The sequence below is a fragment of the Symphodus melops genome (genome assembly GCF_947650265.1).
Source record: "Symphodus melops genome assembly, chromosome: 9".
Taxonomy (NCBI): Eukaryota; Metazoa; Chordata; class Actinopteri; order Labriformes; family Labridae; genus Symphodus; species Symphodus melops.
In genome coordinates, this window is record NC_136699.1 from 9,307,455 (window position 1) to 9,333,365 (window position 25,911).

The 25,911-nt window shown below is 40.0% G+C and overlaps 3 protein-coding genes across 6 annotated transcripts; 1 reads left to right on the plus strand and 2 right to left on the minus strand.

Moving 5' to 3' along the window:
• Positions 1-35: 35 nt before the first annotated feature.
• nkrf (NFKB repressing factor) lies at positions 36-4,430 on the minus strand. Its single transcript, XM_079352021.1, has 3 exons — positions 4,008-4,430; positions 3,506-3,624; positions 36-2,986 (listed from the first exon to the last, which is right to left on the minus strand). The coding sequence occupies exons 2-3, from the start codon at positions 3,594-3,596 to the stop codon at positions 723-725; spliced, it is 2,355 nt and encodes a 784-aa protein (XP_079208147.1). The 5' UTR covers positions 3,597-3,624; positions 4,008-4,430; the 3' UTR covers positions 36-722.
• A 925-nt stretch (positions 4,431-5,355) lies between these two features.
• Positions 5,356-21,638, minus strand: septin6 (septin 6). 3 transcript variants are annotated; one of them, XR_013779833.1, is made up of 11 exons: positions 21,535-21,638; positions 19,683-19,797; positions 17,546-17,741; positions 16,163-16,349; positions 14,690-14,851; positions 13,873-13,969; positions 12,159-12,327; positions 11,275-11,407; positions 10,990-11,180; positions 10,059-10,112; positions 7,811-8,660 (listed from the first exon to the last, which is right to left on the minus strand). XR_013779833.1 is itself a non-coding variant. In XM_079351952.1 (10 exons), exons 1-10 carry the CDS (start codon positions 21,562-21,564, stop codon positions 6,547-6,549), a joined length of 1,290 nt encoding a protein of 429 aa, XP_079208078.1. In that variant the 5' UTR covers positions 21,565-21,638; the 3' UTR covers positions 5,356-6,546. The 3 variants fall into 3 exon arrangements, 2 of the variants coding, with proteins under 2 accessions (XP_079208078.1, XP_079208079.1); XM_079351952.1 differs by lacking the exons at positions 7,811-8,660; positions 10,059-10,112 and adding an exon at positions 5,356-6,556; XM_079351953.1 differs by lacking the exon at positions 10,059-10,112 and having other exon boundaries at positions 7,811-9,664.
• On the plus strand, positions 21,575-25,870 carry pttg1 (PTTG1 regulator of sister chromatid separation, securin). 2 transcript variants are annotated; one of them, XM_079351958.1, is made up of 6 exons: positions 21,575-21,693; positions 23,762-23,854; positions 23,943-24,082; positions 24,196-24,277; positions 24,396-24,557; positions 25,728-25,870. In XM_079351958.1, the coding sequence occupies exons 2-6, from the start codon at positions 23,767-23,769 to the stop codon at positions 25,808-25,810; spliced, it is 555 nt and encodes a 184-aa protein (XP_079208084.1). In that variant the 5' UTR covers positions 21,575-21,693; positions 23,762-23,766; the 3' UTR covers positions 25,811-25,870. The 2 variants fall into 2 exon arrangements, with proteins under 2 accessions (XP_079208084.1, XP_079208083.1); XM_079351957.1 differs by lacking the exon at positions 21,575-21,693 and adding an exon at positions 22,725-22,831.
• Positions 25,871-25,911: the final 41 nt, after the last annotated feature.

Below are 25,911 nucleotides of genomic sequence, written 5' to 3' on the forward strand. Positions count from 1 at the left end.
TAAAATGACTTTACAAAAATAATCAACAATCAGAATGTTGCTGGTTTTCTGTTTTAATTTCTTCAGTATTACCAGCTGTGAAAACAAGCAGACATTTAACTTTATTCACATGAATTAGCACACCTGACATGAAACAGAGATCACAGCTTTGATTTTCTGATCATAAATACAGCTTGGACTTGAAGGTTGATCTCCAGGTGTTAAAGAGTCATCATAGCAGGTATTGCTGAAGAGAGATGTTTGACTACAGGGTGACTGGTACACTTAGCTACAGTTTGATGTTAATGCCTCTCTAATCCTTGTCTTTTATTAACTGTCTACAGAGTTGAAAAAGCAGTGAAAAGCTGCATATTCTGCCAGGTTCCTTACATAGCAACAAAACAATTTGACAAAACTTTTTTTTAAATTTTTTTGGACTTTTGAAAACTGTAGGATCATTGGGATGTAATAAAGCACTGAACACAAGGTAGTGCAAAAGTGAAACAGATACTGGACGTGGAATGAAAAGAGAGAACTTCATTCTCCACACCCCCTGCCAAAGGGGAAATTCATCTCATGGCAAAGGAATGAAGAAACCACAGGTGACACCTGAAGGTCTCTCATAGTTCATGTTTGTGTTAAATAAATCAAACACACATACAGTATAGAAAGCAGTTCACTTGGGTGTCCGTTCTCAAATTCGAGCTGATCTTCTAATTTCTCATTTTTGTCCTTCATGCAAACTAGTGAGAGGCCTGAGGTTTCACAAGTTCGTATCGTCCCACCTGTCCTTCCTGTAAAAGCTGACCAATGAGCTGGTCTTTGTGTACTTTGCGACTGACAATGAGGAACCGTTGCCACCCCTGTCCGTATGACTTGCTCCGCAGGCCGTACTTCTGAGATATCTGGTGGATCTGCTTGCGTTCATCGTTGGTGAGGTCGGTGGAGAAACGGAGATCGTCCTGACGCTCTGACATGGCGTAATTTCGAATAATGTCCTCGATGTCTCGCTTGCTGAGCTGACTTCCAGTTTTATCTGTGTCCATGCCCAACCCTTCTCTGGAGAACTGCTCCTTCACTCTGATTGGTTCTGCAATTCCTTCCCCATCTCGACCTAGACCGCCTCCTTTCCAGCCCATCTTGCGCAGCAACTGGTTTCCGATATTATCCTCCTTAATCTCCTGCCTCGTGGTCTCTTCGCCGGACCGAGCCAGGATCTGAGATCGGGAAATGGCATCGCTGTGGCCCTCCTTTCTAAGGTTGGATTTCACAACAGCTTGTGTCTGCCTCAAAGTGGATAAAGCTTCTTTTGCTGCGATGTGCTTTACTAACTTCTTAGGCCCAATTCCTGCAGCTACAAACTGTCCTTCCAAGTAGACTTCGCACCTCCAGCGATGATCCGGCAGAACTGTGAACTTATAATCAGCAGTCACTTTGTTGAACTGAGCTGTGTCATTAATGATACAGATAGCATTGTCAGAGTTTTCCAGGATCACCAGCTCACTCAAATGCTTCTTCTTGACACCATGTTGCCCAAAGCGCCCAGCAGACTCCACATTATTGTTTCCTCTGGAGTATTGTGACTGTTGCTGTTCATAGTGTTGGATCTGTTGTTCCTGCTGCTGCTGTCGTTGTGCCTGATTCATGCGAAGCTTCCTGACCGCCTCTTCAGCCGCGGCATGCTTCGAGTTCTTTTTTGTGCCCGTTGCCTGCGCCACCAGCTCATCCTGCAGGAACACGCTGCACAGCCAAACGCTGCTGTTGGGGAGCTGGTCGAACCTGTAGTCAATCTGCATGCGATTGAAAGCGGCAGAATTGTTGAGTATGCATATAGCGTCGTGAGCGTTGTCCATAACCACAAACTCTGTCCAGTGTTTCCGTTTGTCAGGCTCATACTGGCCCTTAGAGCTGGGTGTAGGTTTATCCTCTGGGTTGCGGAGTGCGGGTAAAAAAGCCGGTGTTGGGCTATGCATCTGGCATACAACCATGTCGTTCACGATGGAGCGTCTGAATCTGCGCTGCACCACACGAACCTCCACCTGTTTCAGAAAGAGTTTCACGGCCTGCTCGGATGCGCGGTCCCTTGCCCCATTTTTACTCCCGGAGTATCCAGTGGCGAGATACACACCCTGACATCTGAGTTCACAGGCGTAACCATCTGTTGGCACTTTCCTGTTCTTCGGGAGGTCGGCTTGAGGTATATTCTTCAGGTTGACGTAAATATACTCAGGATTTGTCTTGCAGGCTTGAATGCTGCGGCTCAGCATGAAATTATAGTTTGGCGAGTCGCTCCCAGTTATAAACAATGGGTCCCTAAAAGCGACAGCTAATGCAGATGCTACGCTAGCAATCAGCCTTTGCTTCTCATCTAACGTCGACTGAGATATAGGAATAGGTGGGGGTGTGGAGACTGAATTGGTGGGACTGTTTCTGCCCGGACTGTTGTAGACTCTGCAGAATGGCTTGCTGGATGAGGGCCGCTCCTCGTGACCGTACCCCAAACCCTGACGCCCCGAATCCCAGCCCGCTGATCTGCTCCCTCCCCCATAGCCATTGTACCTGTGAGTCTGAGTGTATGCATCAGAATTTCGAGAGCTGTGGGCTTCATACTTGACAACGTAGTCCTGCTGTGTTTTAGCCATGTAGTTTGAGCTTGACCCACGTCCTGCATAACCCAAACCGCCTGTACCTCCTGAAAAATACTCTCTGTCACGATCTCGGTCCCTATCTCTATGGGAGCCCCATGAGTCAGAGCTGTAAGATGGCACTCTGTCAAAAGCCGGCCTCAGGGAGGAGGAGCCCTGCGCTCTGCTGGTGCTGCTGTAAGAAGAGTGTTCAGAGTCCCACTGTCTAGCAGCGTACAAGTCACTCCTCCGGCCCTCCTTGTCGTTCTCTTTCTCATCAGTGCCGGTACCCCCACTGCTTCCGCCACTGACAAAGTGAACAGGCTCAAATCGAGGTCTTGGACCAAATTTCGACACAGGCATTTTCCTCATGGGCTCGTCTCCTGCAATGACATGAAACTGTAGCTGTTAGAAACCCAGACAGAAGGTCTAATTTAACTTGGAGAAAGTAGAGATGAAGGGAAAAAAAGTACAGTAAACGACTCAGATTGTTAAATGTGATTTCATTTAATGAATGGATAGGAAGTCTTTGTATGCTGGTGTTGATGTGAAGCTGAGGCGAATGCTTCTTAAATGCACTAATAAAGCAAGTTCATAATTGTTTGTCAAAACTATTTCATTATTAGAATTCTGATTCTGATAAGAATTATGTCAATATCTTACATCCCTTAACTGGTATGAAGATAATATGTTGTAGTTTACCAAACACAGACAAACTTCACTGAGATGAATATCATTGTATTTATATGGGAAACTCTCCGACCAATGCAAGCCTGACAGTGATTTACTTGTGGACTTGATAATTTATAACCATGTTATTATAGTCAGTGAAACCCAAACAGTGGACACCAACCTGACAATATATTTCTCTTAACGACACTTTGTAAGGCGACTCTACTCACGTCCATCAGAAGAACTAGGTCTCTTTTTAGCTTCAGAGCTTGAACTCAGATCGAAGGAGGGCATGTCGCCAGTACGAGTCCCTTCTGCCATCCCCGTCCAAATCAAAGCCAGGCCATACCTGTGGCAGAGGCCAAACATACACACATTTACATACAAACATATATGTTCATAAATGTGACAGAGGTGAGAGGAAACATGCACATGAAGAAAAACATTGCTGACATGTGGCATGCTGCCTCTTAGGCTTAAACACTCACTTTAAAAACCATCATCACCTGAAAGCAGCGTGCACTGACTAAAATACTAAAGCCGTGTCTGGAGCTAAATAAAACTACACTACTTATATCATGTCCTGGATGTTTTTGAAGAAGTGAAAAATCCGCATCATGTTGCATCAAAACAAGGCCATGACAAAGTGACGCAGTAGGCCGACTCTGTCAAAGATCAGTTTAGGTCTATAAACATGTGATATGTGACTCATTAGCTTGGTCATGTTCTTACCTTAAGGTGTAGCCTTTGGTCCGTCAGCTGAACAAGTGTCTGTGTAGTTAACTGTGTATTCAGCCGGATATCATCACACGCTAGCTAGCTCAACGATGGCAACCTGCTGGGTTTATGCTAGCATTAGCCAGCTAGCATAGCAACATAGCTCCACTACAGCAGTCTTGTCATGCAGTGTCCTATCAGACTAAACCCGTCCTCAAAACAAACCGTTCTATAGTAAGGTTTTTTACCATTTCACTTTATTTATTTTTTTCGTGAGGGTACTTAGAAAAAGCAAAATCGGTTCAGAGCGACTGTTACCCCATTCAGCTAAATAGTTAGCACCAGGGAGCATCCATTTTCTGCTCCAGCTAGTGAAACATTATGGCGTCTGTCTGACACTTCCCCGTCCCAGCATGCACTGCGGCAACATCGGTTCACCGCATGCAGTTTATGAATTAAATATTCAAATCTGTGAACATTTAATCACAACGTCTGAGGAGTTAGGTAAGATTGAAAAGTTCAGCTGCTTGGAAATGTTTGTGTTGTATTCTTATTAAAACAATTCTGGAAAATCATTCTTGATATCTCAAGTTTAAAAAAAAAGAAAAAGTATTTTAATAAAAGTATTAAAATGCTGTAAACAGGTTCTTCACTGATTCATGATTTTAATTATTACCTACTTTATACCGAAAAAAGAGCTCTAATTTGACCATATTTTGTATTATTTTCACTTAATTTCAGTTATTTTGATGCTCTCTTTTTGGTTATAATGTGTTTAACTATGTGAATTAACTGTGTTTAAATGTTTGTTTAAAATGTTTAAGATAAACTGACTTATTTAGACAGACCAAACCTGTGTTGACATTTGATTGTTTTTGGTCTACATACACAATCTCAGATTATTCAGAGAGAGAAAATAAATAAATACTACATTGCTCTGAGTTATTCAGCTGCACCTTTCAGTTTTTTCTGGTGTCAAAGAAAGGCCCCCACCCTGCTATTTATTGACATTGTGCTCTATGTCAATATTGATCAGTGTGTGTGTTTTTAAATGAGGGTCTACACTGTGTGCTAGCATTTTAGGAAGGAAACAATAAACAGCTCAGGAAGACTTAACAAATATTCAGAATAATAATGCTGATTGTTTGAACAAACTAGGAATTTGACTTGAAGTTGAAACATCAATAAAACAGGTATTTCAAAACAGATTTAACAAATTCAAGAGTTCTATGTTTATATGGCGATAGAGGAAAAAGGCAGCCTTTACAGTTTTTCAACTATCATAATGATTACAGCAAAATCAGCATAAACAGCAACATCAGTAACAATGAGTTTCTAAAACAATAAAAGACAAACGCATAAATTGTTTGGTTCATATTTTTTATTGAAAATGTACGTCAATGGAATAAACTAAAGATACTGAATCATTTGTGGTGTGGGAGGTTTGACAACAAGGAATGAAGACGGATACTAGAAAAATGTATGTCATTTTCTGACACCAAAATGTTACTTTACACTCAGAGTCACGTCCAAAGATCATAGGTAATAAACAACAAGTCTCCACTTCAATACACAAAATATATCCTTATAAATTATATAAATGCATGAATATTTTCTTCTTTTTTTAATACTCATTTCTGGGATTCCAACGCCACCTTGTACTTATTTGGCAGAAAAGGGAGCTAAAATAATAGGACAGAGCAAATATACATTAATAACTATATGCACCATTCAAAGAAAACAGCAATGTAGTTGAAATAGACTGCAAACCAGAGTTATGAGGGTATAAAAACAGGCAGGTCTGAGATCACAGTGGTAATAAAACAATAAGATGCATGCAAAATATAGAGTAGGCAGGTGAATCTTAAAGCACAATGTGTAGTAAAAGGCCATTGCATGTGACCTCCATGGTATTTAACAGTGACATGTAAACATGGGCGCCATCAAACGAAGTGCTATATCGAAAATATTGCTTTGGCTTTTGGTGATAATGACCAATTTAACTTTTCAGATTTTTTATCTCAAACTGAACTAGATTAAAAAAGCATGACTTTTGTTACACCTTGATAACACATCCCACATTAAGTGCTTCAGTCCCTGATGATTTTTTAATAAGCAAACCTTGATGTTCGAGTGTTTTACTCTTTTTAAAATTGTATTGAGTATATATATTTTGATGAGTGCATAGTGAAGATCGTTGCTATTTTGCTCTAAGCAAAGATACGTTACTGATCTCCAAAATGAGTCTTAAAGATGTGTAAGCCCTAACTGACGACTTCTATTGACTAAAAGAGTCTTCTTATGTACATTAAGACATTAAAGCAGATTCAAACTGTGCCCGGTTCCCACCCTGCCTGGGTTGGAGCTTCATAAGGTGGATCAGAAATACCATGCAAGTCCACATAAGGCCATATTAAAAAAAATAATGAAAAGAAAAGGGGATGCCATAGGGAGAATAAAAAAGGGTTCAAAACAGAGAGATAAAACAGGAAGAGGTAAAGGGTGCTTAGTTCTTGCTGAAGCTGCATTCCCCTCTTCAGGTTGTTGAGACAGATTAAAAGAAGCTAAAGAGACAAAGAGAGAGAGAAAGCCAATAGTTAGAGAGGAAAAGGCGAAGCAGGAACTCGTTCAAAAAGTCAAGCTCGATATTTAGAAGTGCATCTGGTATCAAGTATAAAAAGTTAGGTGGTATAAACCCTGCTGTAATAGCAGTTTAAATAATACATTAAGGACAACAAATCATGGGATTATATCGAGTGATGGTGCTGAAATTACTTTGTTACAGGTGCACGTGATTGTCTTGTCAAACACCACACAATGTAACTTAGAAAAACAAGTGCTCATTTAAACTTCAGTAAGCTAAAGTATACTGTTAGTCACAATAACAAAAAAACAGTGCACATACAGTATAAACATAAGCAGAGGCAGCACAGCAGGACTTAATGTTGCTGAGGGTGAGGTTAGAGCTGCAGTAAAACACAGTTGCACATGGAGCAATATTATAGCAAAGCAGGTAATGATTAAGAAACCCTGAAGGATGGGGTCCAGAAAGCCTCTGGTCACATTTGAGGTACTCAGTACCCACAAAGGGCTGGTCCCTTAGCAAAGCTTGAGGGCTGAGGACCTACTCAGTGCAGAGCCAGGGATTACTGCAAAGGAAAGTGAAACCACACAGACCAGTGAGCGCGGGATATAAGAAGAGGGAAAGGCTGTTCTAATGTACTTTGACCCGGGTATCATGTGGAATTTAACTGTTTAATGTCTTGGTTGCAAAGACAAATTTCTCTTCATTACAATGAAAGCAACCTTTAACCTTGAATTAGTGGGAAAGAAAATAGAAAAAGAGAATTACTGGAGTCAAAAGAATGCCCTGTGAATCTGAAGACAAGTCAATTCAAATACCTGGAGGATTGAAAGGAGCAAGGAGCAATCAGTATTTTCAATTAAAAATGAAATGTGAACCCAAGCTGTGAGGAGACTCTGGATTACAGTCTCTTACACTTACTGGCATCAGGATTTGTTCAATCAACAACAGTTAACTGACAGGCAACATCATGCACATTAAGCATATCCAATTTCCTACTTTTTTCAAGTATTAAACTGTCCTCTTATCTCCTTCTTCAAAGCGATAGTCCTTATATATAATGAGTATGGCCACAATTGCAAATTTGGTGAAAATTGGCCTTTATTTTTTCTTGAGATTACGTTATTTGATGCAACACCACTGATACAAAACAACATGGTCCCTGCAGGACAACGGACATCATGGTGACTGACTTTGAAATGTGCCTTCATGTTAAGTGAAATAAAAAAGAAAGTTACAATTGCACTGACAACATTACTTTATATACTCAATGAGAAACATCACATTTGTTGATGTAAAAGAAAAAAGTGCAAATGTGAAAGCTAAGAATGGACATAACACATGACAGTCAATAAGGTGTGGGAGAAATGGTAAAAAGATTAGGCTCACGAGCACTCATGCAACAGGTTAAAGTGAAACACCATCAACACAGGGACTTGAAAGTCAACGTTTTATGGCTGGTTCAGTCTACGTTTTTTTAGATTCTGTAAGAATTTGTCAACAGAAACAAAATGTTTATTTTTACTGGATGGGACTTCCAGGATGAAGAAATTACTATCATTAAAAATATTTTAACCTGAACCTGGATCAGATCAACGCCTCTCTGACTTCTTAATTCTTTCTTCTTTTAGTCTACTGCAGATCTTTGGCCACACTTATAAAAACACTGGCCCAGTGTCTGATGCATGTTTCACCAAACCCTCAGTACATTTCTATAAATCAGAACAGTGGTCATGTATGTTAATATTAAAAAAAAAAGATTCACTCTATCATGCAAAGAATCATCGAATATCAAACACATATGGAATGCATTTTAAGGACATTTCTTCAATTCACGACAAACTAAACAAAAGATATAAAATAAGACATAAGACAAGCATCATTCAGCAAAACAAGAAAACAAGTCATACTAGTAAACCCAGCGTCTTCCAGAGAGCAGGGTGGAGGGCATGTGGAGGGTTGAATTATGGGGGTTGGGTGAGGGCGAGGGTGGGGAATGGGAAGGGGGAATGTGAAAAACGATGTTGGGGTTGAAAGCAGCAGGTGGCCACAAGGGTGCACTTTTTTTCTACAGGAACCTTAAGCTGGAAATGAAAGAGAAGGGCTGTTAATGCTTTCTTGTACATCATTACCACACACACACACACACACACACACACACACACACACAGTTTCACATCTGTGATATCACATCCACATTAGTGGCATTTAGAGGAGATTGTGCTTTCATAGCTCATTTAAAGGTAAGAGTGCACAAAGGTTAAGAGTGTGAGTACAGTTGAGTTCTTTAAGGACAGATGTGTGTGTTGATCGTCAATCAGCATTTAGTTTCTACCTACTTTAATAGTCTTGAACCGCTTCAGGAGTAATGCGATTGTGAGACAGACGTCTTTGTTCACTTCTTTTCTCCCAGCAGCCTCGACAACATCTTTCTTATATCCACTCAAGGGATGGGGGAGGGGGGGGGGGTTTCATCATATGGTAGGAAGATCAACCAAACATGTCATCTTTATGAACAGAGACGGGCCCTGGGGTTCTTTGCTGCCCTTGACTGGCTCTTTGTGTGAATGAAGGGCTGTGTGTGCTCAGAAGGCCACAATAAAAAGGGAACTGTTGTGGATTCAGGGAGGCAGATGGGGTAGTATATCAGATGGGTGTGAGGGGAGCTTATAAACTGGTTGATTTAGAAGCTGGCACAAGGACAGTAAACACTGCCGGCTCAAGGATATGGATCGACACAGATGTTACCATTGATACACCTCTGGTCTGCAACACTTATTTATCTGGATTTGACATTTAAATACCTTCCATGGTCGAATTAAAAGCCAATAAAATCTGATTGCACAAATCTTGAAGATTTGTATCATTGGTCTACCCAATTCTAATCTGGATAATAGTACTTTATTATTATATATTTTCCTATCCGGTCTTTTTACAATACTTTTTTTATTTTGTAAATTGTGGTTTAAATTCTAATCTAGTTACGTTGTCATTGCATGAAGATTTTTGTATGGTGTAACTCAAGAGGGGAGTCTTACCAGAAAAGGGGCCTCATGCAGCATGCAGCAAGTGTGGGTGGAGGAGTTAACTGGAAAACATTATGGATGCAACATAGGTGACACGTGCATTCACAGGACTGAGTCACATCGTACACACAAGAAGCAGGTATCAATAGCTGTGTCGTCCGGGAACTGAAGAAAACACTGACTCAACCCTGGTTTCTCTTCTATTAAACCCAGGAAACTAAATAACCAGATAATAAATATGTAAAGGTTTTAGTACAACCTGACACTTATTTCTCTGTGTTCATACTGAGACTGCTTCAGTCAGTTTTGATCAGTGACCCACAGACAAAGCTAAAGATGTCGAACTGCTGCTCCTTTTGGAAGAGAGAAATGATCCGGGCAGAGCTCATGAAAAGAGAAAGTGGCTGTGAAGGAAGGGCATTAACAGGAAAGAAAAAAATAAAAAGCAACAAGAACCTTCTCAGTGCAAGTGTCTTCTTCCTTTTTCTAACAGGCACGGCGTCACATCAGCTTCAACACAAAACCAGGAGTCGATTACCAGCACGAAGTGACCCACAGTATCAACAGAGCACTCAGAGAAGACATCCGGCCTTTAATCTTGTTGTGGAGAAAAGTCTCATGATACAATAAAAATGACTGATGTAAACTTTTGAGGGGGGAAAAGAGAGTTAACGTTGGATATAAAGAGAAAGAGAGTTTAGTCTGCAGTCTGATTAAAACCAGAGAGTCCACTGTGACCACAGCAGAAACTGGGATGAAGGAAAAACTGTCATATGAAGCAACTGAAACATTTATGATCGGTGATGAATTATTGTAAAAGGGATCATCCAGTAATTGTAAATAAAAAGTTTCAATTAAGTTGTTTACACGAGTCTGTTTTGAATTGAATGATGGCCAACTATTTAGATGAGAGCAGCAGTTAGTAATCTTCTCTCTTGCTAGTCAACAAATTCTTAGTGTGTTGCTATATTCACGGCAGACCAAAAAATGTGTTGGCCTCTTAAAAAGAAAGATAGATGGACACTTCATTGAGCCTAAGGGAAATTCAAACAACAAATGAATCAGCAGAGTGAGAGTCTGAGAGAAGTAGCTGGCCTATGCAGAGGCAATATCTGCTGTTAGGATTTAAATACACAAACATGAATCACACTAAGCGTGTTAAGAGCTTTATAATATTAGAGAGGCAGAGAACAAATACTATCTGTCTATCAATCAACTACAACAAATACTGAGGTTTAATTTCCTGGAACATTAGTGTAATAAAATGTGGCTCGCTCCTCCCACATCATCTTCCTATCCTTACACAACTTGAGGTTGTCTCCAGGGCCTGTGGAGAGGGTCGACATTGCAGAAGGGAAAAGCACAGTGATGAGAGAACAATACTTACTTTTTCCTCTCTTTGTCCCGCTTGAGTGTGGTGGAGCCCCCTGCCTGCTGGGCCTGGTTCAGCAACAGCTCTGCAGCAGTCTTTTTCTGTTTGAACATGTTGAGCTCGTCGTCCAGAGACTTCTTCTTGTCCTCCAGTTTCTTTTTCTCATCTTGGTGGAGCTTCTTTAAACGGTCGAATTTTTCATGCAGCTGTGGCAGAATAAAGAACGCTCTGTGTTATTCAAAATGAAAGCGGTTACTTCCTCGTAGACAGTTTAGTGTTGCAAAATTATCCTGATTATACCTCTTTCTCTGCTTCTTTGAGCTCAGCCTCCTTCTCTTTGACTCTTTGGACAAACATTTGCCTCATCTCTTCTTCTTTTTTCTGCAACTCCCCCATGAACTCGTTCCTCTTGGCTTCATAGGTCTCCTGAAGACTGCAAGAGAAACGACGACAAAGGCGAACTGTTATCTACAGAAATCTCACTGTCAGCCACACAAACGAAAACGTGTGTAGGATTGCACAGCATCGAAATGTGAGAACAAAGAAAGAAGTAGTCCAGTCATTTTAAGCCAAAATAGGGTTCAACGTTGAACAAATTGCAACAGAAGCAAACCCTACTAATTTTGTATCCTCAATATGTCCTGAGTAAGGGAAAAAAGCCCAGAAGAATCCCAATAGGGAAACGTTTAGAAAAAGACCCAAATATAACCTATTCACACACCTATTAATTCTCTTTCTCACACAACTTGACCAATGTTTAGACCCGTTGTGGTATTTATGTTAATTAGCATATATGTAACTACATTATGCCCTGTTTGCCCATGTTAACAATAAAAAAAAAACATGCAAGACATTTTTTGTTTGTCTTGATGTAAGTAATCAACTCAGTCATTTGTTATAGTAATATCTGAAGGTTAATTTTTTCCCAATTGAGAAAATGAACGAGTATATTTGGGTCTTTTTCTTAACTTATTCAGGGCTCTTTTCCCCCTTACTCAGAAGGACACAGATAATCACTTGGGAAGGTTCCCTTAGAGAAATTCTGATGTCATATTGAGGATACAAAATCAGTTGAGTTTGGTTCTGTTGCAATTTGTTCAACCTTTTTTCATCAAATGACTGGACTAAAGCAGAAGCAGTCAGGAGTATATCCAGCTGTGTGAGTGTAGCCTCAGGTTTACTACCTAAAAGGTTTGCTGTCAGGGTCGGTGTCTTTGAAGCCCATTTCTTCAAGTTTACATCGGCGGTAGAGCTCATAGTGACGTGTGTGCGTCTGCTCTCGCAGGTCCTCCATGTTCACTCTGATCAGCATTTCTCGCAGTTTGACGAAATCACAGTGGTTCTCGTTCTCCACTGGGGAACACACAGCAAAGTGAAGCGTGAGCGTTTATCAGATGACAACCTAACACTACACAATTAACGGCAAAACATTTACAGCAGCAGAAATAGGTGTTAGTATCTACACTTAACAAGTCATACACCTACAATATTTAATGTCAAGTTTTGTGGCCAGTGTTTCAAAGACTGTTCTGTTCAGCACAGTGTTCATGTCCTGCAGCCTGTTTATGGATTTTGTGAGTGGACACAGTGATCCACCACACTGCCTCAGATCATGTGAGTACACATGAACCCAATTTTAAATAAAGCCTCAGGACGGAAATATAGAACAGAGCCATCTGTAAGCACTAGGACGTAGACACTGTTTTTTATCACTGTCCACTGCATTAAATTCCATATCAGTGTTTCCTTCGAGGTGAATCTGTTGAGGTTGGTGGCCTGGTCCCTTGCTCCACAGCAGGGGACACAACATTTTGTTTGTTGTGAATTAAAGGAGGAAACAAAAGTTCATTTCTTTCAGTGAGTGTTTTAACTTCTGACTTCAGACATATCTCTTCTTTTTAAGGTCCTTAGACAATCAGGCTGAGAAGATTGTAATGCTCCCCCTTTACTGTGTTACCAAACAAAGCAAAAAAAAAAAAAAAGAGATACTTTACAATACAAAACAGTGGCCTTGTTTATATGCCATAAACTTGAGAGGACTGAATATTAAGTAAGTTATATTTAGAGGTGAGTAAATCTGTTTTTTTTCTGCAAAGTTAATGACTGATAATTTATTTGGAGTTATTCTAAATATCTGAACATGATTTGGTTCCACATGATAAATGAGTGAGTTAGTAAGTAAGTATTTTTTTCAACACGAGTGACTTTGCACAGCGTGCATGTGTGTGATCTGATACAGAGAGACAGAGTCCGACTCAGGCTGCATCCCAACCTCAAGATAGAACAAATAATGAGCAACTCTGGTATCTTCTGTACGCCAAGGGATTACAAAAAAAATGTATATACAAGTAAATCAATAAGAAGAATGGAAAGATGCGGCCTTACACAAACTCAACCCAAATCTCCCAACACCTTTATGTACGACACTGTATTTAAGCTGTGTGCAGGAAGTGTCGTCATCCAAAAAGCTCCCACACATGCAGACACATACTTGACAACACAGTTACCAGGCTGGAAAAGTATCAAAACCCTAAAAATCAGAGCAGTGCTGAGCTGAGCTTTTTGACTTGTACACTGTGAACATTGAGACTGCCATCTGTTTGCACATTAATACACAGACTACGTTACAGATTGATCAAGCAGGTCAATGAATCTGACTCAACGCCAGTGACAGAATATGTCCACATCTCTACTGGCTAAGGGCTACTCCCGCTCACACAGACAGTATAATGGCTGAGGTTTGCTGCAGCTAACTGAGGTTATATAACTGGTCATCAGCTAGTTTGTAGCAGCTGATGCAGCCGAGCAGGAATATGAGAGGAGGGGAAAGCTGCAGCAGCAGCTCTGACTCAAGGGAGGGTGCTCTCATTTCCTAAGCAGGATGTGACCTAGCCTTACCCTGGACTGTTCCCCAGGGGTACTGCCGGGCCTTCACCATCTTGTTCCCGATCTTCACTTCCTCTGTGCTACCCACTACGGCAAATGGCAAGTGGCTCTGTGGAGAAGAAGGAAAAACAGCGTTGGTATACTTCCAAACACACCTGAAAGCTCAGTGCCATTCAAATTCTCAGCCCGCCATGTTATGGAAACAAAGCTAAGAATATACATGCTGGCATCATTCATTAATCCAACATCCAACAGTGTTACAGCAAACTTGAGGACATAAAGCATGTAACCGAAAAAAGCATAGAATTAAGATCATTAAGAAAACAGTGAAAAAAAAGTGATCTTTATGTTTATGATCTCACCATTAAGGTGTATGACCTTTTATCTGACCAGATTTGCGTTCAGAGAGAACAACAACAAGCGCAATCAGTTAGGAAGAGTTAGCATTTCCACAGATCAGACCTCATGAACAGTGAAGCCTTGGCAGTGAACACAGGCCCTTTTTCTCACACTGCAGGCTTCCTGCAGAGAGAGCTGGCTTCCTGACAGCCTGAGCAGACAGACGATGCCTGTGACTGAGTCTACTGAGTCATGACCATATGATTCATCGCAATAACCGCATTTGTACGAGTGCAAGATCTTGATTTTTGCACAAAGTGTTTTTTATTGCTAACAGTTAATTACATGCATGTATACTGAATGCATATAAACAGGGATGCCTTAACACTGAGCACTTAAAGTTTTCCATATTTCATTGTAAAGTGAAGGCTTCCTGTTCTGTGTAGACGTGTAAAGCCTTAAAGCGTGTGATGTGGAGAAAGCATCTTACGTTCATGGTGGAGTTGATCTCTGCCACGGATTCGTCATCAGTGGGAAACTGGTAGATCTGCACTCCGTTGCTGACCAGCTCACTGGTGATTTTGATTTTGAACTTGGCCAGCTCACTCTTGGAGATGGCGTCCGACTTGGCAATGATTGGAATAATATTGACCTGCAGCAAAAGGTGACACAATGACAGTGTGGACAATGCTTTCACATACAAAGATAAATATAGAGCTTGTAGTGAACAGTGACAGATACTTCCTGTAGTCTTAGCAGGTTAAATAACAGATCTAAAGACGCACATACATATGTTTCTTATACTTATGTCACTCGTTTCCCAGGAGGGTTATTTAAAGTAAATTGCATAAACGACAGGGCAATGAATGCTCTAAACTTTCTTCATTATTTTAACACTCCACAGAGCCGCTCTAAAGCTAACAGATCTTTTGTAGATTGCAGACATTTACACATTCTTAAGCATGGAGACATAAACAGTAAAGAGCAAAGGGAGCAGGAGGCTTTCTTCCCCTGCTCCAGATCATGTATAAGCTGTCAAAACACAGTGTAAAACATGTACACTGTTATTATTATCCAAACAGAAATATAAATAGACAGGTAGGGAGGAGGGAAAAGGCAGCCAGGGTCAGATACAGCTGAAACAGCAGAGCGATAATAAATGAGACCCTCACACCTACTCAACTAGTTTCCCTGTGCCCTGCTGCCTACGCATTCACAACTTGTTACAGATCGATTAACAACTCATGTGAGGAAGCCCCGAGTCCTGTGGCAATTCATCTTAAGAACATTTCAGCTGAGAAAGTGTTTGAATGCAAGCTCCAGGTGAGCGCTGACGGAGGAGGCTCTGCTCCGCTGCCAGCAGGCGCAGCTGCTCCGGCAAACACTGAGCAGATTCTTTGTACAAAAGACAGGGTGTCCGTGCAAATAAGCTAGTGTGGCGGGGACCTCACAAAAAACGAGGTGGCAGTCATCGAGCTGACTGCATTTCACAGCTGACCTACACCGAAGCAAAACCAGACCAGAGTCACTTTGAATGCAGCCTGATGGCCTAGAAAAGCTTTATGACCCGTGACTGGAGGAGACAGATCAAATGGTGCAAACAGAAACACAGTGCCAAAGGATTTACCTACAGTAGAAAGGGTCTCTATGACGTGCTACAGTTTGATAGTTCATGTTCAAAGGCATTATGTAAGAGCTATTCTTTTACATCATCCTTCTGCAAGGAGGGCAGCTGTTCTTCTCCTTTAAGACTAGCAAATAATGAAACACATAACCATCACACTTGAGATTCTCTGATGGTTTTATACCACTGAATGGTAATATGTTACGTCGAAAGCTGCAATTTAGGCCTTATGCCAAATGGAATTGATCTGGAAGACACCCAGCTTTAAAAAAAAAAGGTCTCTCAATCAGTCAATATCAGAATAAAAAAGACAGCTAAAAATAGATAATAAAAGCTCACCTTGCTATCAAGTTTCTTCATGGTCACCAAGTCCAGGGATTTGAGCGAGTGTCCCGTTGGTGCAATGAAATAGAGGCATGCATGGATGCGCGTGTCATGGTAGCTGTGTAGCGTTCGTTTAATCTTCAGCTCCTCTTGCAGATACGCTTCAAACTGAGCGTCGATGAACTCCACGATAGACTTGTAGCTGTCATAAAACGGACAAAGAGACAAGAAGAGCTTTTTTTTAGATATTATGTTTGACAATGTCCTACTCTGCCACAAGGCACATACAGTATAACATTTGTGCAACACATCTCCATTACGCTGAATACAGGACATAGATGGATAAAGATCCACTATTGCCTTTAAAGGTAAACGCTTCTAAAGATAGGAAATGCAGCTTTCCTTAGAGGGTAAAAATGGACTTGAGTTTGTGTAGTGACATCACACCTGCCCATTGATTGATATGGGTAGAGGTTGTTAAAGTCCCGAGACCATCAGAAGTAACTGATCCCTTTCATACGCTACTGATGAAGCAGAGAGAATTATCGCACATGCTGCTGACATTCAGCATTCCTCGAACCCTTGGCCTCCCCTTTGAGAGACGACAACTCTACCAACTGATCCACAGCCAGCCCAAAAAACCCCAAAATAAATGTCCACACTCGTACATCTCCAGGTTAACGCTGATGCCATTCATCGACAGCAACTTGCTTGTTTACACTTTCTTGAGCTTAAGCTGATGAATTTCATGATTTCACCATTTTCATCAGTTCTGATCTCTTTGAGGACAGACAAGGTGGAGTCAGATGTTTTCATATATGCACTCCTAAAAAGGACTTTTGTGCATGTGTGAAAGCACTCGAGTCTCAAACACTCTCCTTCAGGTATTTATGTACTTTAGAAGACCTTACTTAATTACTAACTAAGTCAATCAAGATTTTTCACATAATTCATTTTCCATATCAATTGACAAGCTCCCAGAATTTCAACATTAACTACAAACCAAGGCAATACGAAGAAGATTATTATTACACATTATCATTATGCTTGTTGACCCAGAACATGAATGAAAAAGAAACACAGACAAACAAACAGCTTGTGTCAAATTTAGGATATTATACTAGCACATAATCATAGTCTTATGACTACAACAATGTGCTTGTTTAAAATGCAGAAAGTCTGTGTTGTTTCCTCTGTGGCAATCTAATACAAAGAGAGCAAAGTGTAAAAACCTGAAAAACAACAGCAGCCTTGTCATTACAAAGAGTTTAACTGCCCTAATTAAGTGTGGATTTCTGCTTCTGCTTTTAAAGGCCGACATAATGAAGAAAAAAAAGACAATGTGTCTGTGCTTCAGACCATCATTTAAAGACATGAATATTGTCCACACTGCTTTACCTTTCCTCTTTGTTGATCTGATCTCCGAAGCCCACAGTGTTGACGACGGTGAGTTTGAGACGTACGTTACTCTCCTGGAGTTCGTAGGTGTTGGACTTGAGCGTGACCCCCGGCTGGTTGTGCTGGGTGGGCTCCCCCTCGAACTTTGTGTTGAACAGTGTGTCCATCAGGGTGGACTTTCCCAGACCCGTCTCGCCTGAAAACATAAAAGTCACTGTTTCTCCTCTAATATCAAATCAACAGGTTTTTGTTTTTAGACACTGAACTAATCTAATCCTCTTACGATATGGAATATTTCCACACCAAGAGAAATATTACTGAACACACCATTTTAATTGTGTCAGCAACTAATTAGTCTAATCAAATACTTGTATTAATATAAGTCAATAATCACTCTTTAAAAAGGAAGGATAATAGTGTGTCTGAAAAAGTGAGAGCAGACGAAATGTGACATTTCAAAGATGCTTGAAAAACCAGATCATTTCAAATTGCTAACAATTACAAAAACCCCAGCAGAAATAGCTGCTCATTTGTAGATGTATTCTTACATCCATTTACTGTTCCAGGCTGTCAGATGACTCAGATACAGAGCGCGCTCTGTTGGAAATTCTATTTTTATTCATCACAGACTGACCTGCAGTCCGAGCATGTTCTCCCATTTCTGTATGATTTCTCACTATGTTCCTCATTCACACTCTTTCCCTTCCCTCCGATTCTAAATGAGCTGATGCATCAAGGGTCCCATCACAGGTCTCTGAGGCTTGGTCAGGTCACTATGGAGAAGTCCCTCACGCTTAAGGCGATTTGGCTCTCTCGTTTGTCAAACTGAGAGCCAGAATCGAGTCAAATCTCCACAACACAACACAACAACCCCTGGTGTCCTAAATAACACAACAACAAGTGTGTGCAGAAGTATCAGACACCTCTTAGTTCAATGGAAATATTCATCTTCACAGTTTCTATGCCCTCCTTCACAACTAAGTCATGGTGAAATGTACAACTGAATGCTGTTATTCAACTTACAGTCTGTTTGTAATACTTTTTGGTACATTACAACTAAACATGACAAAAAAGGTGCTGTTAGTTTCCTGCATCACTGATCAATGCTACCTCAGTATTCTAAATGTTTGTCTTTTGAATTCTACTTGTAAAAGCAACAATAACATGTATAATATTTGTTATACTACAAAAATATTCTTTCTCTATCTTCAGATGAGAGAAGTTTACAGCTGGCAGACGAGCCAAAACTATAATACTAAAACTGGCATCCTTCACGAGGCGTACAGCAACATGACACAAATAATAACATACAAGAATGTACAGGAACATCATTACTTTATCACTGCTAATGACACTTTAAATCTGCTGTAACAGCTTGGTATACCTGTACTAAATTAGAAGAAAAAATAATAATACAAAATGAAAGGCAGAGAAGACAGACATTACCATGTTATTCAGTAACACATTCCCATTGCTTCTTTGAGCTTTTATAAACTATCAGAACAAGATGAATCCCAGTGGGCCAGATTTGTTAGACTGTGTGCAGCAGGCAGTAGTACAATAATGCCAACAGCCTCAGTATTTGAATGTCTAGCCAGCACTCACTGATACAAAGGGGAGAACAACATTAGAGAAGGCCTCTCAGTGCTCAGTCTGTTTTGTTATACTAACTATAATATGAGAAGTGACCATACACTTAAGTCTACCCTTCTGAAAAAGAACTTTATACATTGAGCTTTACTCCTCCACAAAAAGGGCTTTTATTGGAATAATGCACTCATAGATTTCATCAGCTTTAGTGCATCTAAAACACAAACATTCAACTTGATACACATGATTGAATAATTCTGCCTCACCAAACTTAAGTGACTTATTTTTGCATATTAAAATATTTCTAACGGTCTGAAAAGCACATATATGATGAATGCATGTAAAGCAATGAACTACTAGACTTTTAACTGTCTGGAAGCCTCTTACTCACAAACACTGCTGACAGGCCAGAGGGGATCTAAGCATGTCAAATACTCAACGACGTGCATCCCATCTTGTACAAAAGCATGACTTTCACTGAAGCACATAAGTCGTCTTTCGGCCTAAGGAGAGGGAGGAGAAGTATGTTCACGCATGACAAACTCACCAACACAAAGGATGTTGAAGCAGAATCCGTGGTTGACGGACTTATTGACCAGCTGGTCAGGCATGCTGTCAAAGCCGACGTGACCGGCAAGAGGGACGGCACGAGCACCCTCACCCTAAAAACAGAAGAAATCAACATGAAGAGTCGGGTTGATACCTATCAGTGTATGAACACAATTGATAGACATTGTTAAGGTAACAAGCTCTCAGGCCTTTACACATACAGGCACCTGATTCTCTCTGACAGGGCATATATAACATCTATGAGTTGTGTTTTTCTGCAAATGTCCACCATGTTTATCGTGTATCTGAGACTGAAAGCAGGTACAGAGAAGTACACTTCCTGTTTCCTGAGCTCTCAACCTCTGTTCACAGACGAGACAGTTAAAAACCACAATGTACATATATGGAATGTAATTTGTCAAAAACATGTGGTAACGGCAAAGGGGTTTGATAAATGCATACACAATTTCAACACTGTTTATTATCAAATAAACAAATTGACTAAATAAAAGCCGAGAATTTCATTCAATGGAGCTATTTAAAAAAAAAATCATATAAACTAGAACCCTCAAACTCCTTACTGGCTGATTGCACTTCCTTTTCCTGCAGTTTATCTTTGAATAACAGTGACACAAACACTGAGGTGTAAAAGCACTGTTGTTACATCTGTGTGGGGGCGTGTAGCTTCTGCTGAGCATCTCCATCTCGATGAATCTGCGGCCTACTTCAACATTTACGAGGTGCAGGAAAGAAAAGAATTTAGATTATATGGCTAAGAAAGGCCTCTCAACCAGCTAAACCTCAGGCCAACCGGCCATTATGTGGCTTAACATAACACAACATTTCTTTCCAATGTCAAATAAGCTTTGAGAGGAAACCACTCTCTTTGTGGGTCACTTTAAAATAACCTGACAAGCTCGTGGTGCTGGACAGTTGTGGAGTATTTGAACAGTTGAAATTGGGTTTAAACAGCTGTGGGAGTATTTGGGAAAACTCGGGGTAATGTGACTGAACAAACAGCTCTTCGGATACAAGTGTAACATTCCTGAACCCAATCCTGCATTTCAAGGCAGTCACAGCCAAGTTTGTACACAGTTGGTTTTCATTCAAAGGGATATCAAACTGCAAAAAGCTTGCTATTCTGAGACGTCTCTCGGGGTGTGTAGTGGCTTCCATTTCCATCCCCGAACAAAAAACAGGAAAACTTCACGCACGTTATTCAGAAAAGCAGACGGACATGTTTAATCCATTTCAGTGCACACCAGACAACGCCCGACTGGAAGTTAACGGGGCTAACATGAAATAACATAACGGAAACGAGCATCGTAGCTCCACTAGAATGGGGGGGCGTTCAGAATGAATGGCCTACAGATGGCTCTGCATTATAGTCATTTAATGTGAACTAATAACGCGTCTACTACACAGTATTAATGTCAGACGCATATGTCGTATGAACTGTGATGAAGCTAAAGGTATATGAAGAGTAAATCTGTAGGCGTTATCGTTCAAAAAAACACTTCAATACAAATATTCTCCTAACAACTGAGTAGCCTTGGGGCCTTATCCTGTTATTAACGATTTTAATAAATCAGAAATGCATTACCAGGGTTCATGGAAAACATTAACTACACTGCCTTTTGTTCCGAGACGATACATTGAATTTTGAATTAAATACAACCACAAACGGTTACTAGCCAACCGTTACCAGGGAGACCTAAATCTATTCCGAATTACGCTATTTTATTGAACGCTCAAATGATATATTAGACACTACTGATACTAGTACAGTTGAAAAATGTGGGTTGCTACTTAACAATAGTATCCCGAGTAATATAGAGTAGGATACTCACCGCTTGCCTCGCTATCTCGGTGGACGCCATGGTAGTAGGTGTTAGCCGGAGGATGAACCCTCTGCTGCTCTCTGTGTGAGGCGAAGGGAGCTACAGCACTGAGCTTCATCGAAGGATGGTCCGTTTGGACTGTACCACTGCTCAGAACGACATTTAAAGGTACCATAATAACCATACTCTGATAGAGGAGCAAACGTTGAGTGCTGGGACAATTATTGACTTCAATACGTCAAATGTGGCTTTCACAACAACATCCAAGATATCTATTATTTATTAAAATAATAAAACAAATCAAAAGCTACGGGGACCCCCGCGGGTATGACTTAGTTGTTTCGTCCAGTGTGAGGGGGAAGTGAACCACAATCAATGCACACATTTCAAATGGAGTTGACTGTGTAGTTTGATAAGCAACATTACTTTCACTAAAGTAACTTTCACTTCAGGGGTCATTTGGTGTTAAACAATGTGATGTCCCGCAAAAAAGGACATTCCTACTTGTAAATGGAGGAAGGTTAAACCCCCTTTATATGAAACCTCGTGCTTTGAAGTTGATGACAGTGAAACATGCTAGATATCTCCTCATAAACAAATAATAAAAATAACCTATGATGATCTCTAGTAGCCTAAACGACGACAATTAACTTGTATGTATTAATCTGTATTTCATTTTTAAATAATAGATTTTTTTAATTGACCATTTTTCATTTATTATTTATATATGTAATGTAATTATATTTCGTTTGTCTATCTTTTTTGAATTTTAGCTTGAATTGTATTACGGTGCCTCGTTTTAAAAAAAAGAGTGTTCACCTATGTCACTGACTCACTGTTACAATATGTAAATGATATAATCTATATGACAAAAACAACTTAACTTTAACTTACAAAAAACTAAAATTCATGTTGTGGGGACTGGAATTCATTTGAAAAAGAAATGAAGCTCATTAAAAAACTCATAGGCACTAAAATGAAATAAAAGTTTATAGTTTGTACAGTTTGTGTTTGTACACGGAAACAAAACACAAATGATCACGGTTGTCAAGTACATAGATACATATAGAACACTATATATATCTAAATATCGATATATATATATATCTATGGTTAAATACTTCTCTCGCAGTAGAAATCTACTGGGACACGCCCATCCAGGTCACGTGCACTTCAACGACCAATAGAGTGAGGGCAGTGAATTTAAAAAGGTGCCGCAATCCACCGTCAACACTTTTTATATCATAACAACGTAATGATTTAGAAGTGACGGAGCGACCAACAGAGCTGAACACAAGTGATAGAGGTAGTTATCACTTACAACAGTGTCACTTTTATGTAACCACATTACGTGTTTTCCAGCTCAGCGTAAGGCAACTACCTTTCTTTGGCTAACTTATGTATTGCAAATATGTTGAATGTGTAGCGTTAACTTGCTGTTAGCTCGGCTAAGCTACCACAAGCAACAAGATGCTGTTTTGGTTTAAGTTAGGGAAGCAAACCATCACATCGGTGTCACTCGTTTATTTACGCTAAAATAACTTCTTGCTGTGACAGACCAAAATGACCAATACTTTGATGAAGTTAGAAACCGAGGACTGGGTGATAACAGGGTTGTGTTAAAGCAGCTTTGAAGCTTACTCAAATTAGTGGACTACATTGAGCGTAGCTACAGTATATTTTAAATTCACATGATGACCCAGTTATTTAACAGAACTAAAAGTTTAACAGATATTTAGAGTTACAACACTTAAATTTAAAATCTTAACCATTTCAGCTTAGATCATAACATGTCGGAGGGATGAAACATGTTTGTAAACTGGTATCTTTCAGGGTTTTTTCCAAACCACAGTTATTAGTGACAATGACAGGTTGAGAAAAATCCGGGGAAAAAACTGTCTAATGAAGCGAGAATATATGAACGTTTGTGAGGTTGATTTTAAAATACCGTTGAATAAATCAGAGATATACTAATTATATGAGCTGCACCTGTTTCACTTCATTTATGAGATTGTGAGAAGTTGCCTGTTTTTTAGCTGAATGATCATTTGACAATATGTCTCCGCTCTAAAAGACGAGACTTTGTTTTCATTCAAGTGGGTATAAGCCAATCACTATGACGCATAAAAAAAAATACAGCATGTGCACTGTGCTTCCTTGATGTATCATCAGAAAGTGTTTTCTTTGTGAGGATGGTTTGAGGTCTGCATGAGCTAACATCAAGTCCTGTTTTCAGAAAATATGGCCAACATAATCTTTGCAGAGCAAGAAAATGCACTCCTTCATCCAGCTTCCCTGAAGATGAGACAGCGACTTCATTCTGCTCCAGGTATGTAAAAGCCAGCTAATGGATGTCAGACTTCTTTCTTCAAGCTGTGTACAGACAGTCAATTAACTTCAGCCTTTTTCTCCGCCAGAGAAACTCTTGAAATCTCCTATGACTGCCAAAACCTTGACCACTCCTCAGCCGTCTGGTCGTAAGGCTCTTGGTACTGTCAACAAAAAAGTCTCAACTCCTGCCGTCAGTGTGCAAGAGAAGAAGCTTGTAAAGCCACAGGTTAAAATGAACTATGATGGTTACAATATATGAGTTATGTCAGACTAGAGTGTGCTCAGTTTGAACTATACCTGAAATTATGCACGTACTAACCCACCTTCTTTCACCCACAGGAAGCTAAAGTCAAACAGGCTCCTCTGACCAAGGTGGAGGAATATCCAGAAATCGAGAAGTTCATCCCTTATGACCCATTAGGTGATTATGACGGTGGCTGTATGGTCAGATTTTTCCAACAAGTGGACTTGCACATGTCAAATATGTTGCACAACTTTTTGGAAAATAAGTTTTTAATATTGAAAATGTATTTTGGCAGAGTTTCAGAAGTACACCATACCTGAAGATTTGATTCCTCTCAGTGGTCTTGCTCTACCTGGACTGGCTTATTTCCCACAAACTCCACGTCTGTGTGAAGAGGATCTGAGTCCGATTGATCCGCTCCCAAACATTTCACCTGTAAAGATGCCAAAAACTCAAGGTATCAAGGTTCTTTTCTGGCTGCAATCACATGAATAGTGTGGGATGGATAGAGTCCTAGTAAGTTGACCGAGATGTCTTATGGGTTTAGTACAGTTGCCTTTGCTATCATTCAAATGAACTACTTAAAGAATCAACATACTGAAGAATTTGTCTAAAGTCTAGGGCAATGAAATGACTGAGCAGCATATTTTGGTGATACCCTTTCGATTTTTTTTTTTTTTTTTTTCTTCACCACAGCGGGGCACTGTTCTCTTCCCAACTCCAATTTACAAAGACGCCTTTCCTTTGTTACATCTCCAGTGCTTGTGGTGGGACAACACTGCTTTGCTCCCCTGCCTCTGTGCATTTTATATATTTGTTTTTAAAGATAAGGCAACAGTCCCACCCAAATCAAACTCCATTTAATTGAACAGATGCAATGAGAAGTGTGCATTCAGTTTAATTCTTTGTAATCAAAACTGTAAATCAGGCGTAGTCTTTATTTAAATGAGCCTCTTTTTTTTTTTTTTTTTTCCCCCACAGAGGTAAATCAGATGCATAGTGTTAAATGTGCTGTGTTTGTACTTGCCTCTGTTGTTGGAAGTTGTTCATCCTGAGTCTCTACTGCAGATTTTAATTATAAACCATCCTATTGCACCCGTTTATAAAACTAGGCCTCATTTATTAAACTGGCTTATTTAGCAAGTCTCTGATCTTTGAGACGGGAGGAGTGAGCTAGCACTTTTTTTTTTTTAAATTTATTTATACAAACCCTTTTACTATGGCGTTGAAAATTCAATTTGAAAATTGTAAGCGGAGTATTGAATTCTCAAACGTCTAGTGTTTTAAAGTTTCTGATGCCAACTCGAAGGAGTTAACCTTGCGGAAATAAAGGTGTGGTAACTGTAAATAATCTTTTTGTTTGTTGGGGCCCCTCGTGTTGCAAATGTCACCAACTAAATATTATTTTTTTCAACAAACTAAACATGAGAGACTAATGAGACCTGTTGAAGAAAGTAAGAGTTGTACTGAGTGATATTCTATCTTGAATAAAACTGACTTGATCAGGTTGAAAACCACATTCAGCTCAGCAAAGATGCACTCAGCCTGCAGCTGTAGACATTACGTATGAGGAACAAGTATCATTAACCTACTGTATCATTAACTGTATGGTATCTCCCCTTTTCAGATCATCGCTCAGAACTTGACGCTTTTCTTCAAACACTCAGTGAGCTGACTGTTGAACTTCCTCCAGAGTCTGATACTGACTGAATATTTAATGTTTTGTGTTTTTACAATTTTACTGAAATAAAGTTTTTGTCTTTCCCTTTTCTCATTTTGTGTTGCCTGGTCACTGCCAGTTGTGAAATGTT